Source organism: Mizuhopecten yessoensis, unplaced genomic scaffold (assembly GCF_002113885.1).
Source record: "Mizuhopecten yessoensis strain PY_sf001 unplaced genomic scaffold, ASM211388v2 scaffold716357, whole genome shotgun sequence".
Taxonomy (NCBI): domain Eukaryota; kingdom Metazoa; phylum Mollusca; class Bivalvia; order Pectinida; family Pectinidae; genus Mizuhopecten; species Mizuhopecten yessoensis.
The window spans coordinates 1,052,563-1,066,025 of record NW_018480076.1 but is presented as its reverse complement, the minus strand read 5'-3'; the positions used below and the strand labels follow the sequence as shown (position 1 = coordinate 1,066,025).

Here is a 13,463-nt window from a genome sequence, read left to right as displayed (position 1 = left end):
AGAAGGAGTTGTTTGAAGATTTTAAGACATTTGACCTCTGTGACGTTGAAAGTAGGTCAATGTCCTTCATTTGAACAAGCTTGGTAGCCCTTCATCCCAGCATGCTACTGGCCAAATATCCAGGTGAGCGATTCAGGCCCATTGGGCCCTTGTTTGGAATCAAGATTGCCACCATGGCCTTTGATTGGCTAAAACAATTTCAGTTATAAATTTTGTTCCATGAGCTGGAAGCTGACATTGTAAATACTTTTTGAGAGAGTCATACATAGCGATATATTTAACATATGATGATCAAATAGGGGGTATTGGTAGGTATTGATAGGCCAGTACTTTATATTTTGTAAAAAAAAGTGAAGCTTTGTCTAAATTTCCCTTATTAGGCCCTGTCCTTCTGTCTCACTGGAATACATCATTGAATCCATTGGCCTTTGGATGCTCCAGACCAAAATTAGTTCAAATTCCTTTATTCATTTGGAAGGAGAAGGATTTTAGAGATTTACATTCTAATTTGGCCTGCCTATCTGCCCGAAGACTATATAACACCCTTTATTTATACACAAGTGAGTTCCCTTGTCCAATTATAGCCCAAGACCAAATTTAGTCAAAATCTGCTTGGCCATTCTTGATTACAGGAAAAGTAATGGATGATGGACACTGTACCACATCATAAACTCACAGGACCCTTTGAGCTAAAAATCATCAACACGGTTTCCTGAAAACTGTAATTCAGAATACTACGTCTATACCTACATTATTCCAATGACGCATACCAAACTGTATACAAGGAAAATTTCGCTGCAGATTAATATTCGCCTTTTTCGCTCTCCCCAATGAGGATGAATTCATCATTACAGCAAATATGAGTAAACAACGTTATATTCATAGTAATTAAATTTAAAGGGCGAAATTAAAACTGGGCAAATGTGGCAATTACCTGCAAAGGGAGGAAGTTTGACTGGGCACAAATTTCCTGGTATACAGTGGTGTTAGTTGGAAATGAATAGTTACCTTAAGCTTGACCAATACACAAGTCCGGGATCTTTAGAATTTTGTATAAAATCTGGTCAGAATCCCAAGAAATTCTGCTTGGAATTTGTTAAGTGATCCTCCAACTATTTTTTATTTGCTGGTACACTAGTGCTGCAGTTTTACCTGAATTATTTCAGTTAATAGTCGTAAAGCATGCAGTAAAAAAAACAAGTACAATCTTTTCACAAATTGCATTTTATTGTATATATTATACACCGACAAAATATCACAATAAATCAAAGATACCTTAAGAAAAGTTTGTGTTACTCTCACCTGTGCATTCATACTACAATTTCCCTTACACACTTCCCACACATGTACATACACCCTGGTCTAGCTAGTACACCTATGGCAAACTGAAACCACATTGACCAGCAGTTGATACTAAATAGAGCATTGTTTATTTTTCAAATAAATGTGGTAAATAATACACTTTATAAGTTTTGGAAATAAAATACTTTTGAATCTTTTTTAATACATTAATTTAATACCATATAATACCATTACTTTTTCAGAATCTCACTGCTGACATATTGCAAAATAGATTTAATAGAACCAGTGATGCTGGCAGTATAAGTTAATCTTGACTGTATTTTGAAATAATTATGGTAAAAATTGAATTGTGTTTTTAATTGTAGTCTTCATCCAAATTGCAGTGTGGAAATTTTGTGTTGGCAATGCTGCGGCAATATCTATATCAAAGGGTATCAATATGTCATGCATTTTTATTGTGCTGATTTTGTAATACATAAGGTATGAGTGTAAACTTACGTTACCATATCATGGGATATTTCCACTGGGATAACATTTCTGCTATTTCGTGGGTCATCAATGTGATCATGGAAGTATCACACATGTGAACGTTTTGTTTGTTTAGGGTTTAATGTCCACGCAACAGCCAAGGTCATGAGGATGGGAGGATGGACATTTGATAATAAACTTCATAATCAAAATTTTATCTTGAAAATGAATTACATCACACATCCAATAGATTGGTGGATGATTTGTTTTAAAAAAATACACTTATCATATTTGTATGTCACAATCTTCTGTAATAAACCAAATTCATTTGATTATTTTACATGTTTTATGTGGAGTATAAAACCTGCCTAGGTACTAAAATCAACGACACATGTAGCATGGCAGAATCTTTACCTACTTTACAGATTATTTGATAGCAAAAGTTTACTAATTTTGAGTCGAAATCTGAAGAATTGAAGCCCTTGTAAATAACCAGCTGTTCGGTATACATCTGTTAAAGTGTATTCTAAATACAGCTGTAATAGTGACCAGCAACAAAACCTGATTACATATTGTATAATGTATAGATGTTATTTATTTACTTTGTCTTGAATTTCATTGCACTTATTGTCAATAAACTATTAACACAAAATAGAACATCCTGATACAATACAAAATTTATTGTCATGGAGTATAAAATCCACAACAAATGAATTTGTTGAATTGGTGTTCTTTGATATTTAACAACTTCAACATTGACCATGAATATTTCTGGTATCTAAAATAAACCTAATTTTAGCTGAAAATTAAAGAACAATACAGAAGACATAATGAGAGGATGACTTTTTTTTAGCATTCATCAAACTTATTATGCTACAAAAAATTGACAAAAATGGAAGAAAGAGGTAGACTTTAAGCATTTAAAATTATGTGCATTGCTTTTTATTTTTCACATTAACCATTGAAGATCCATAACTCACTGAAATAGATTTACTAAAATAGCAACTTACTTTACACCAAATAGTTATCAGCTGAAAAACTTCATAGTGATCACACAATAAAAACGAGAACAGTTTGGCAGATCAAATATCATTAAATGTTGAAATCTGCTTGGTTTTCTGTATCACTTTGCTTGGTTTTCAATCAAAGTGGGATTTAAATTTCAATATACTGCTTAAGACTCAGCTTTATTCTCCATTCTTCTCTACACATTTTTAAAACCGAAGCACTGAGCTAAATTCACCATCATAAACTGAAGCTTTCCCCACAGCCACAAGTTCCTTTGATGTTCGGATTGTTAAACACGAACCCAGATTCTAACTTAGTTTCCTCATAGTCCATTTCTGTGCCTAGTAATGTCAGTTGTGCCTTGGAATCTATCAGCACTCGTACACCTGCAATCGATAAGGAGAGAAGATTGTTTACTGAATTGTTTAAAGTATACTAATTACTAATCAGTTATCAAAATAAATACAAAATGATCATAATACTATGAGAATTTGGATTCTAGTTTGATGTTAACTCTTGATGAACTTGTTTATATGTGAAAATGGCAATGTTTCAAAAAAAGAAATAAGTTCACCTGCAATGGTAGCTGTTGTGTTTATGACAATGGTGAATGGTATGTTACCAAAATACTCAATCATTAAGACTAATCACATCTTATTGTAAAACTAATATATTTCATTATATACACACATAAAACAAGCCCTTGCCCTTGGAATAGTGAATTTCATGAAGAACACATCAGGATCTTTTTTAAAAAGCCAAAAGGGAAGATAACATTTAATTTCAATGCAAACTTATGCCAACATTTTACAAGATCTGGGAACTTATATAATTAATACCCAAATTAGAATATTCACAAAGTTTCCATTTGAGAACAAAAACTTTGAAAGTATAGGACATCTACTTGATCCAAATAATTTGCATACCATCTTGTAGAACCTCTTCATCAAATTTGGCCTTCTGCTTCACATAATCCAATGTATAGGACAGACCATTGCATCCTCTTGTCTTTACACCAATCTTCAGACCCAGCTGGTGGAGAAAAGAATGCAAATGAATAAATCAAACTCATAAAATATCATGTATAACCATTTCTTTTTCCATCCTGGCTTAATTAAAACATTGAACTGTGAAGCATGGTTTAACATGACATGTAAAACCATGACAATAAGGTCTATGCCTACAATACTGGTAAACAATGGCTACCAGTACCAGCCCTAGGATAGTGATGAACAAGATTTATCGGTATACAGTAATGGTAAACCATGGCAATCAGGCCTTGGCCTACAGTGACATATAAAACTATGACAATAAGGTCTATGCCTACAATACTGGTAAACAATGGCTACCAGTACCAGCCCTAGGATAGTGGTGAACAAGATTTATCGGTATACAGTAATGGGAAACCATGGCAATCAGGCCTTGGCCTAGTGACATATAAAACCATGACAATAAGGTCTAGGCCTACAATATTGGTAAACAACGGCTACCAGTACCAGCACTAGGATAGTGGTGAACAAGATTTATCAGTATACAGTAATGGTAAACCATGGCAATCAGAACTTGGCCTATATAGCTACAGTGACATATAAAACCATGACAATAAGGTCTAGGCCTATAATATTGGTAAACAATGGCTACCAGTACCAACCCTAGGATATTGGTGAACAAGATTTATCAGTATACAGTAATGGTAAACCATGGCAATCAGGCCTTGGCCTAGTGACATATAAAACCATGACAATGAGGTCTAGGCCTACAATACTGGTAAACAATGGCTACCAGTACCAGCCCTAGGATAGTGGTGAACAAGATTTATCACTATACAGTAATGGTAAACCATGGCAATCATGGCTTGGCCTACAGTGACATAAGCGATTGGCAATAAGGCCTATAATTCTGGTTATCAATTGCTCAACAGTAAATGATTTATGATATAAACAATTGCTATTACTAGTCTACAGTAAATGACTAATGATAAACAATGGTAATCGGGCTATGATCTACAGATATGGTAAACAATGGCAATCAGGAGTAGCCTTAAAGTAACAGTAAACAATGGTACTTCGGCCAAAAGACAAGAGGCATAGAGTCACATAAAACAGGTTTAACTGTATGTAGTTACTCTAAGCAAAAGAAACAGGTTTTGGCTTACCACATCTGGTTGTTCTTGTGTTAGCGCTTTTATTTTATTAACAGCAGCTTGTGTCTAAAAAAAATAAAAAATACAAATCAATAAAATTGCCATGAATATTTCGCCCATGGCCTTCAATAAAGATAACAATTTAAAAGCAAGAGTCAATGACCCAGAGATACCTGTAAATCAAATTAAAACAAAACCATTTAATCAGAACACAGGTCATGATCAGGGGAGGTCATTTCTACTTGTAGGCTATTAGATATTAGGTTTGAGCTAGTGAACATTTTCTTTCACTTTTTCCTATAAAAATTAATATAAATACTGGTTGGCTAGTTGTTTATCTACCTGCTGGCTAGGATTAAAATATGAAACTGAACACCACTGCATAGGGGATCTATACTGCATCTAACACGTTGAGAAAAAATCTGAATATCTGTTAGACATTTTGTACTTGTTAACAATTATACATTTTCTTTGCAAGCCAGACTGTAATTAAGTTAGCTATGGCTGCATGTGACTCTCAAATTGATTGAATTATAGGTATATATTCATGCTAATTTAACATGCTGCTGCAGGCAGGCACCCATCAAGACATTGACCTAAGCTCGCTCAACATTGCTGAACTAGCTAGTGAACAAGTCCCTGGGTTATGTATCACATTGCTAGAAAAGTTAGCTTGCATTTGCCAGTAAGGCAGTATTTTCCCGTCATATTCATTGGCTGTTAATTATATAACAGGTTCGAGTTGTGGCCAAATTGTTAATTTTCATGATTAAATGCTTAAGAAATTAATTCTAGCTCCATTGTCTATGTAACAGGAGCGGAAAAAATCATGGCCAGACTGGGATTTGAACCCAGGACCCTTTGAATTCTAGAGACACTCTCCCAATTGATCTACCTGGTCGCTAGCAATGGACCCATTCCAGTTCCGCTACATACCTCCCTCCTTTTTCTAAAACTACCCCTACCAAGTTGAAGACATCACTTTTTACAACCCATCGCTCCAGTACAGGAGAAGAGATCCATCGAACTCTAGACAGATGCTCTATTAGTCTAACCAATCGAACTAACTGGTCTCAAACAATCAACCCATTCTAGTTCCGCTACATTCCTCTATCCTTTTAGAAAGTTGACCCAGAAGTCACGAGACCCTTAAGGCTACACTTCCTCCTGTTGGTATTTTTTTCTGCATCAAATGCAACAGGAGAAGAAAAATGCATGACTAGACAGGGATTCGAACCCAGGAATCTCCAAACACTAGACAGATGCTCTAACAATTGCCCGGCCACTGGCAATCAAACTATTTCACAGGTTCCTCTACGTCTTGGAAGTTCTACATATATAATTCATTCTTAATTACATATTTGTATGTATACATCAACAATAAGTCAAAATGTCAACTTTTATTTTATCAGTAACTTTACATTGTGATGACTTATAATATACCGAACAATCAACATAACCAACAAGTTGCAATAATCAACCTCTTGTGCTGATCTGAGACTTGAACATCATGACAAATTTGCTAAGGAAGACCAAACTTTCGACATTACATAATTAAGTGCTGAAAGTTTCGACTGATATATGTTGTTGTAATGTTTCCTTTAACCAACGAATGATTTTGAGAAATCAGAAAACGTATTATTAAAGTGTTCTTATAAAGATAAGGATGCTCGTGAAACTGAGACCAGAAAATGACGTTTCTCATTTTATCGAGTGCCGGTACTGTAGGCCTAAGCTTAAGTATATCTATAGGTGGTACGGAACGACTGTAATTCTAGCTATATATAAATTTATATCATAAGAATCAGTACAAAGCATACAATTTGGGTTACTAAACTTAATTTCAGGTGCTGTACGTGACGTTATACAATATCTTTTAGTGGTGTACGTGACACTACATCTGCAACGCAGTTATGAAATGACCTTGATCAACATAATTTCTTCAGTTTTCACGTGTCGTTTCAATTTAATTCAATATACATAATACTGTGGTAGCCAATTTTAGTTATTAGTAAATAACTCAGCAACTTACCAAAACGAGTGGAGCTCTTGTAGGAATCATACGCTTTTTACTAACTGCTCGAACAGTAGCTCCAACAGCCCTGGCGGCCATGATGGTTGTTGTTACTTATTTGGTATTACTTCACCCATGAAGTAATCCATCGAACGAATTTTGTAAAACGTACTGCAAATCCACAAAAAAACCCATTATTTTAAAGTTAAAAGATGTTGTCAAAATTAGAATTTTACTAACAATATCAAATAATAACATAAAATAACAATTTTGAAAAATTACTTGGAAATAGGTTATCAAGTGAACTAAATGCACACTTGTATTGGACACATTCAAATAAATATTTACCAAAGTTCCGGCTGTGACAACGACAACAACAGCAACAGTTTTGTCTGTCGGGATAAGAGTAACGTCAGAAATATAATGATATTTAGCATCTTTAATCTGTCTGCTGTCCATCTATCAACATTTTTTTTAAATGCTACTTCACAGTCCAGGATGGCTTAGAGGACTCTCAGGCCAATTAAGGGAACTCACTAAGTTATAGATCTTTACATTTTCTTCGTTTAGTCCGTCAATAAACATGCCAACCAGATTTTTTTTTTATAATCCAACAACTAGAACTAAACACATGGACATTTTCAAATTGGAAGCCTGCATTGGTAACTTAGTAAAATTTCTGGGTCTAATTGTGCTACACTGATTGGTCCTTGGGGTCCATCCCTAGCCCTAGCGACTTAGATTCCCACCTGACTACAATATATACAAACACAATATTGTTACTAGAATTACCCTGCCTTTTGTAACTTTCAAGTCCCAAGAGCCATTAAACGGGGAAAGCAGGGTAATGAGATCAACTTCATAAAACTAAACGTGTGTTTGCTAGTTAAGGCATGAAGAGATGAATCCACTCAAATCATCAATATCATGCTACCAGGATTAGCTTAAGGGTCTGGGAACCCCCTTGAAACTTAGTCCCTTGGTCATAACATAAATGGTAACAGTTCAGATCCCTCCCTATCACCAATAGATAAAACCATATTTTCAATGAAACAATTTACTTCGGTCCCTTTGACCTAGGAATCAATTGTTATATGAAGCTGGGACAGTATATGTTATATATATATATTATCCATTATACGTACCTGTATGAAGGAATAATAGCTTCCGTAGATGCTAAGCACAAAACGGGGTACATTTTTTAATTGGTCGTTTAATTACTAAGTACCTGAAAGTCTACTTCTCCTGAACATATTGAACATATTTCAACCAAATTTACTATAAAGCATTCTTGGGACCAGGAAAACAGATTTATAAAGTTTAGGTGTTGCCCCCCTGGATGCTGATAGACTGAGTCAAAATAAGGAAATATTTACAGTATGAGATTTAACAGCTAGGTGGGTAATACAGGCCCTCTGGGTTCTTGTTGAAGTGTAAATGGAAAAAAGCAATGACCTGAAACTGGGATTTGTACCAAGGACCTCCCGGCTCCAAACTCTAGATGGGCACTCTTACCAACTGAGCTACCTGGTCACTTGTGATCACTCTAGCAGCTGAAATAAATATCTCTTGAAAATGTTTAGATAGGATGAAGCAATAATACATTTTCAAAAGGATAGTCAGTTATTTTGGGCTACCCAGCAGTCCAGCTACATTCCTGTCCCTCCTTCAACAAACTCTTCATTCCTGAAAATATATTCAGTACCCAGATCCCTATGGAGGCACCAATGTAACTGAGGATGCCTTTTCTTCAAGTGCATCTGAGAGGGGTTTAACCTGTGACCTCATATTACTAATGTATAGTGTTCTACCCATTGTTTTCCCAAATCACTCTAGCCAAGTAAGTAATAGGTGCTATATCAAATGTTGTGTAGAACTATGTTCTGGGGACTCTTCTGGATTTTTACCCTCAATTGTGTGAACTTTTCAAAATCATTCCAGTTTTGCTTAGTTTGAAATTGTTGAATTATAAAGCTTACAGTAGAAGAATTATATTAAAGCAGGCTAATGTATACATTTTGTTTTTGGAACCAAACTTGTACAACTCCTGATATGTAATTGGGTTTTTTACCTGGAAAATCTACACAAATTATGACATCTAAATTGATCAAATATTACAATATATATATATTTTTAAAATAACGCGTTTTTGTGTCCTCAAGATGCTTTCAGTTTAAATGTTTGATTAAGGAATATTCCCCGGTATTTTATCCGAAATATATGGTGCATATATGTCCCCACTCATGATAACTTAGCCTGAGGGTCTATATGTTTTAGATACCCAAGTTTGAAAAGCAGCATCGGTAACCATTTTATTGTTTGTTGCATTTCATGCTTCTTATCAATGTTAGAATTGCAATACATAATAGGATTAGTAACAGAAAACAAAATGCCTGGTGTTTTTTTCTCTCAATATTTTATTCCTGTACAAACATTATTTTTTTAGTTGCAACAAATACAGATTTGAGTCAGTGAATTGAATTATATCATAAATAAATATTATTGATCAAAAGCACTTTCAAAAATAACTGTCATTACAACTACCTGTTATTTATAGAAAAAGACAAAATTGTGCATAGGTGATGATCATTTTGATGATAAGGTTACACCATGTTAAAAAATATTGTTTTACATCCATAACAACAGATGCCAATATTATATAAAAACTATACATCCTATGATTGCTTTGTTATTTTACATTTGACACTAGGTGTAAAATTAGAATATTAAAAATATTGATAAACAACATGTATATGATTTAAGTGAACTTTAACATGTGAAAAACTAAGTGTACATAACAAAAAAAAAAAGCTGGTGTATTTACTAGGGATAAATACAATGTCCTACTTTACAAATAACTAAATAATACATGCAAGTGTATTCTTGTATTACTGTACCTTACAAAAGAATATTTGGCAATAAAACATGGTTCCAAGCTTACTAAATCTCTTTTTAATTTCTGTTCCAGTTTATGCAGTGAATACAACTTCTTTGTATGTATGTGAGGGCAGGTAATCCCTCAAATGGCAAAAGAAAAGCGAAAAATGAGATATGTACAAAGATAGAAAGTTACCTTTCCAGCATTACTACAGGTAAGCTCTGATATACCCTGGTACTTGTATAAGATGTGTAGGGCATAGATGATGATTTAATAAAAATTATTGACTGGTAAGACTGATAAGGCAGATTATGTTAACTATGGAAGTATACTATACTGAAGTGTTAAGTGTTGTCATTACCTTAATAAAACTACGAACTGAATAGGTGTCAGCTGTCTCATGCAACACTAATATCTTCAAAAAAATGAAAAACAACCGTTACAAAGTCATTTTTTTCCCCAATTAAATAGTGACAAATTTCCAATAGCACAATGGGCCTGACAACATTTGATTGTAGCTCAAAAGGTCCAACAAAAATAAAATGTCAGTGAAGTAATATTGATATTCTATGCTGGAAGCTCATTTTCAAACAGCTTGTCTAAATGTTGGGTAAGGAGCCAGCAACAATTAGGACTAAGTCATTCAAAACCTGACACGCATAAAAACAAGTCAACATAAATCTTTCACTCAGCATAGTCTTCAGAAATATTAACGTTCCAAACTAAAACTAGGAATTAATAATCATCAACTGAAGCCAAAAATTATTTTTTATAATTTTCATGATTCTCAAAAACATTACTTTGAACATATGCAATAATTTTAAAACAACTTGTTATGCCACAGACTTAGATAATTCCGTGGTTATGCTTATACGATTTTTAACAAGTGGATCTTGGTAATTAGTAGGAAAAAAGGAATTAGTTTAATATTACGATAAAAAATGTTATATCTATTTTAACATAAAAAATAAGTTTTTAGTGCCTTATTAACTACATATATAATCAGATTCATTGACTTTGGTTGGCTTATTACTAAGCATGGGCTTATTGCCAGATAAATATGGTATAATAAATTTGCTTCATTGACTTATTGAATTGGTATTAATTAAAACAATATATACATGTAAATATGTTTATTATACAAGCTCGAAGTATAATTAGAGTCATCTAAGACAGAAATGGTATGTGATAGAAAAGGTTTTTACAACAGATATACATTTAATTTGAAAAGTCGACTGTGAACAATAAAATGTTTTACAGTTCCTGTATTTCTTTACAACTTATATATCCTCAAGCAATCTAATCTATAATACTGTCTGTCTGGCATCAATTATTACAAAAATATTAACTAAAGTACATACTAAGTATGTAATAAGCAAATAATATAGGAAAAACTCTCTTAAAAAATAATTATAAAAATCAACAACACATGTATTGGTTTAGGAATCTAGCTATACAACCAAAATCTGGAGTTAAGCACAACTACATTTGTGAGATTAATTTTCCTCTCGTCAAGATTTTAATTATTAATGATATACAATTTTTCATTGCAGTCTGATAATGAACACAAATCCATGTCAACTGAATGGAAAAGTTATAAGCTTGTATTGTGATGATATATATTACTAAGGACAACATGCATAAGTTTATTTGCTACTTAAAATATATTCGTGCTGGAGTTATCTCCCTTGGGTAACTTTAAACTTGGGTTGCTTTCACGTGGCAAAAATGCATTCTACAAAAGCTTACATACTTGGATTGAAAATGTGCCTTTTACAGGCAGAGCTAGAAATGCATGTTTTTGGAGTTCTGTGACAAACAAATAACAATATTCATATATAAAACTATTATCAACAATTATCACAATAACATGTCCTTCTTTCATGTGTGCACTAATTTTCATAACATTTCCTAAAATTTCCATGTAAATCAACATTGTTTTATGCAGAAAGAGAAACAGAATTTTAATTTTGGTCAGGTATTTCTCATACCTCAGACAGAGATATCCCACGTTATACCCCATGCTAGATTTTCTATCTCGTCCGATCTGTCTTGTACCTTTACGTGACATTTCGCGTTATTTTTACACTGCAATGTATTCATCCACGCATTAAATGCATTATGAATATTCTGTTTTGTCGTTATATGTATAGTTTTGATGTTGTTAGATATTTGATGTTGTAGATAAAATATAATCTACACTGTGAAATATGTTGTAATCTATGCAAGGACGGACTACATTTTTACACGGAAGCATTCAAATGTGGCTTTAGTAGTGAAGATGTCATTATCATTTTAGCCCCAAGGCGGGATACTTGAATAGTTCTATTGAAAAAATTCAATTACCTGTAACTGAGCGAGATCGGGTTATCTCATTCTCGGGCTAAGATTCTTAAACATCCTAACCCCAGCTTACGCCTCAGTTTGGATTCTGTTACAGAATCTTAACCCTTGACTGAGATAACCCGATCTCGCTCAGTTACAGGTAAAAGATTTTATTAGTCTGGACCCCTTGATATGCATTTGTCAAATTTTTTCCATAGGGTTGATTCAGATCTGAGCCTGCTGTTTTATTTCAGGTCCAGCTGGTCGAAATGGTTGAACTGGAAACGTGAAAGGGGCAACACATTATTGAATAATTACGGGTTACCAGAGTTAATAATGATTGCGAATTTTTCATATCTGTGAGTGATTCATTATAACTAAGTCCAAAGCTCAATTCATGAACAAAGTATTAAAGTAGCATATATCCATAAGCATTAAAGTGAAATGATGAAAATATTCACAAACTGATACATCCAACACAGATTTCACATTTGATACTGTGACAAACTCTATAACGATATCATTTAATAACCTGTAGGTACTTCACATCTGTAAAATGTGTTCCAGGCAGTAACGATGTTAACAGACCTTTTAGATACACTGTACTTAACACGGCATTGTTACACTAAAACTATCAATTATACATAAAACATACAGAAATACTAAGGCACTCTGCATACAATACTATAATACGTATGGCTTCCCAAAAATAATCTGAGAACATTGTAATTACACAAAATGATCAAAGCTTTATCTCGCTGTTCATCTAATTTACCCTTTTATCTCAAATATTACTTACAAAATAATTGTATAAAGTGATATATATCAAATACAACAGACATGAATTTATACATGAAATATGATTAGCCAGTTTTTAACTGAAACTCTAGAGAAATACTTTTTAATGTGATTTTGACGTTCATATCTTTTGATAATGACAAAAAATATGTCAATACCCAATATAAGAGTATATAATTTATAAAAAATATTAGTACATATGTCTTTACAATAAATAGTATATGGCAATATTTATGACTTAATGTGAACTAGTAATGTTGAAATTCTTCAAAATATAACAACAGACTCTTCAAATCAATCATAAAGGTTCGTCCAGTGCAGTTAGTATGCTAATCATGCACAATGTCCACTGTTCAGTAAGTATGCTTACCATGCACACTGTCCACTGTTAAGTAAGTATGCTTACTATGCACACTATCCACTGTTCAGTAAGTATGCTTACCATGTCCGCTGTACAGTAAGTATGCTTACCATGCACTCTGTACACTGTTCACTGTTCAGTAAGTATGCTTACCATGTCCGCTGTA

General features: G+C 33.5%; 1 protein-coding gene across 1 annotated transcript; it reads right to left on the bottom strand.

The window, feature by feature from the left end:
• Positions 1-1,208: 1,208 nt before the first annotated feature.
• On the bottom strand, positions 1,209-7,060 carry LOC110443679 (iron-sulfur cluster assembly 1 homolog, mitochondrial-like). The gene is made up of 4 exons (XM_021488047.1): positions 6,954-7,060; positions 4,934-4,987; positions 3,705-3,810; positions 1,209-3,164 (listed from the first exon to the last, which is right to left on the bottom strand). The coding sequence occupies exons 1-4, from the start codon at positions 7,032-7,034 to the stop codon at positions 3,016-3,018; spliced, it is 390 nt and encodes a 129-aa protein (XP_021343722.1). The 5' UTR covers positions 7,035-7,060; the 3' UTR covers positions 1,209-3,015.
• Positions 7,061-13,463: the final 6,403 nt, after the last annotated feature.

Coding starts and splice junctions, on each gene's coding strand:
- LOC110443679 (XM_021488047.1), bottom strand. CDS start 7,034: ATGGCCGCCAGGGCTGTTGGAGCTACTGTTCGAGCAGTTAGTAAAAAG. Junction 3,811..4,933: donor CACAAGAACAACCAGATGTG/GTAAGCCAAAAC, acceptor TTTCTCCACCAG/CTGGGTCTGAAGATTGGTGT. Junction 3,165..3,704: donor TGAAGAGGTTCTACAAGATG/GTATGCAAATTA, acceptor TATCGATTGCAG/GTGTACGAGTGCTGATAGAT.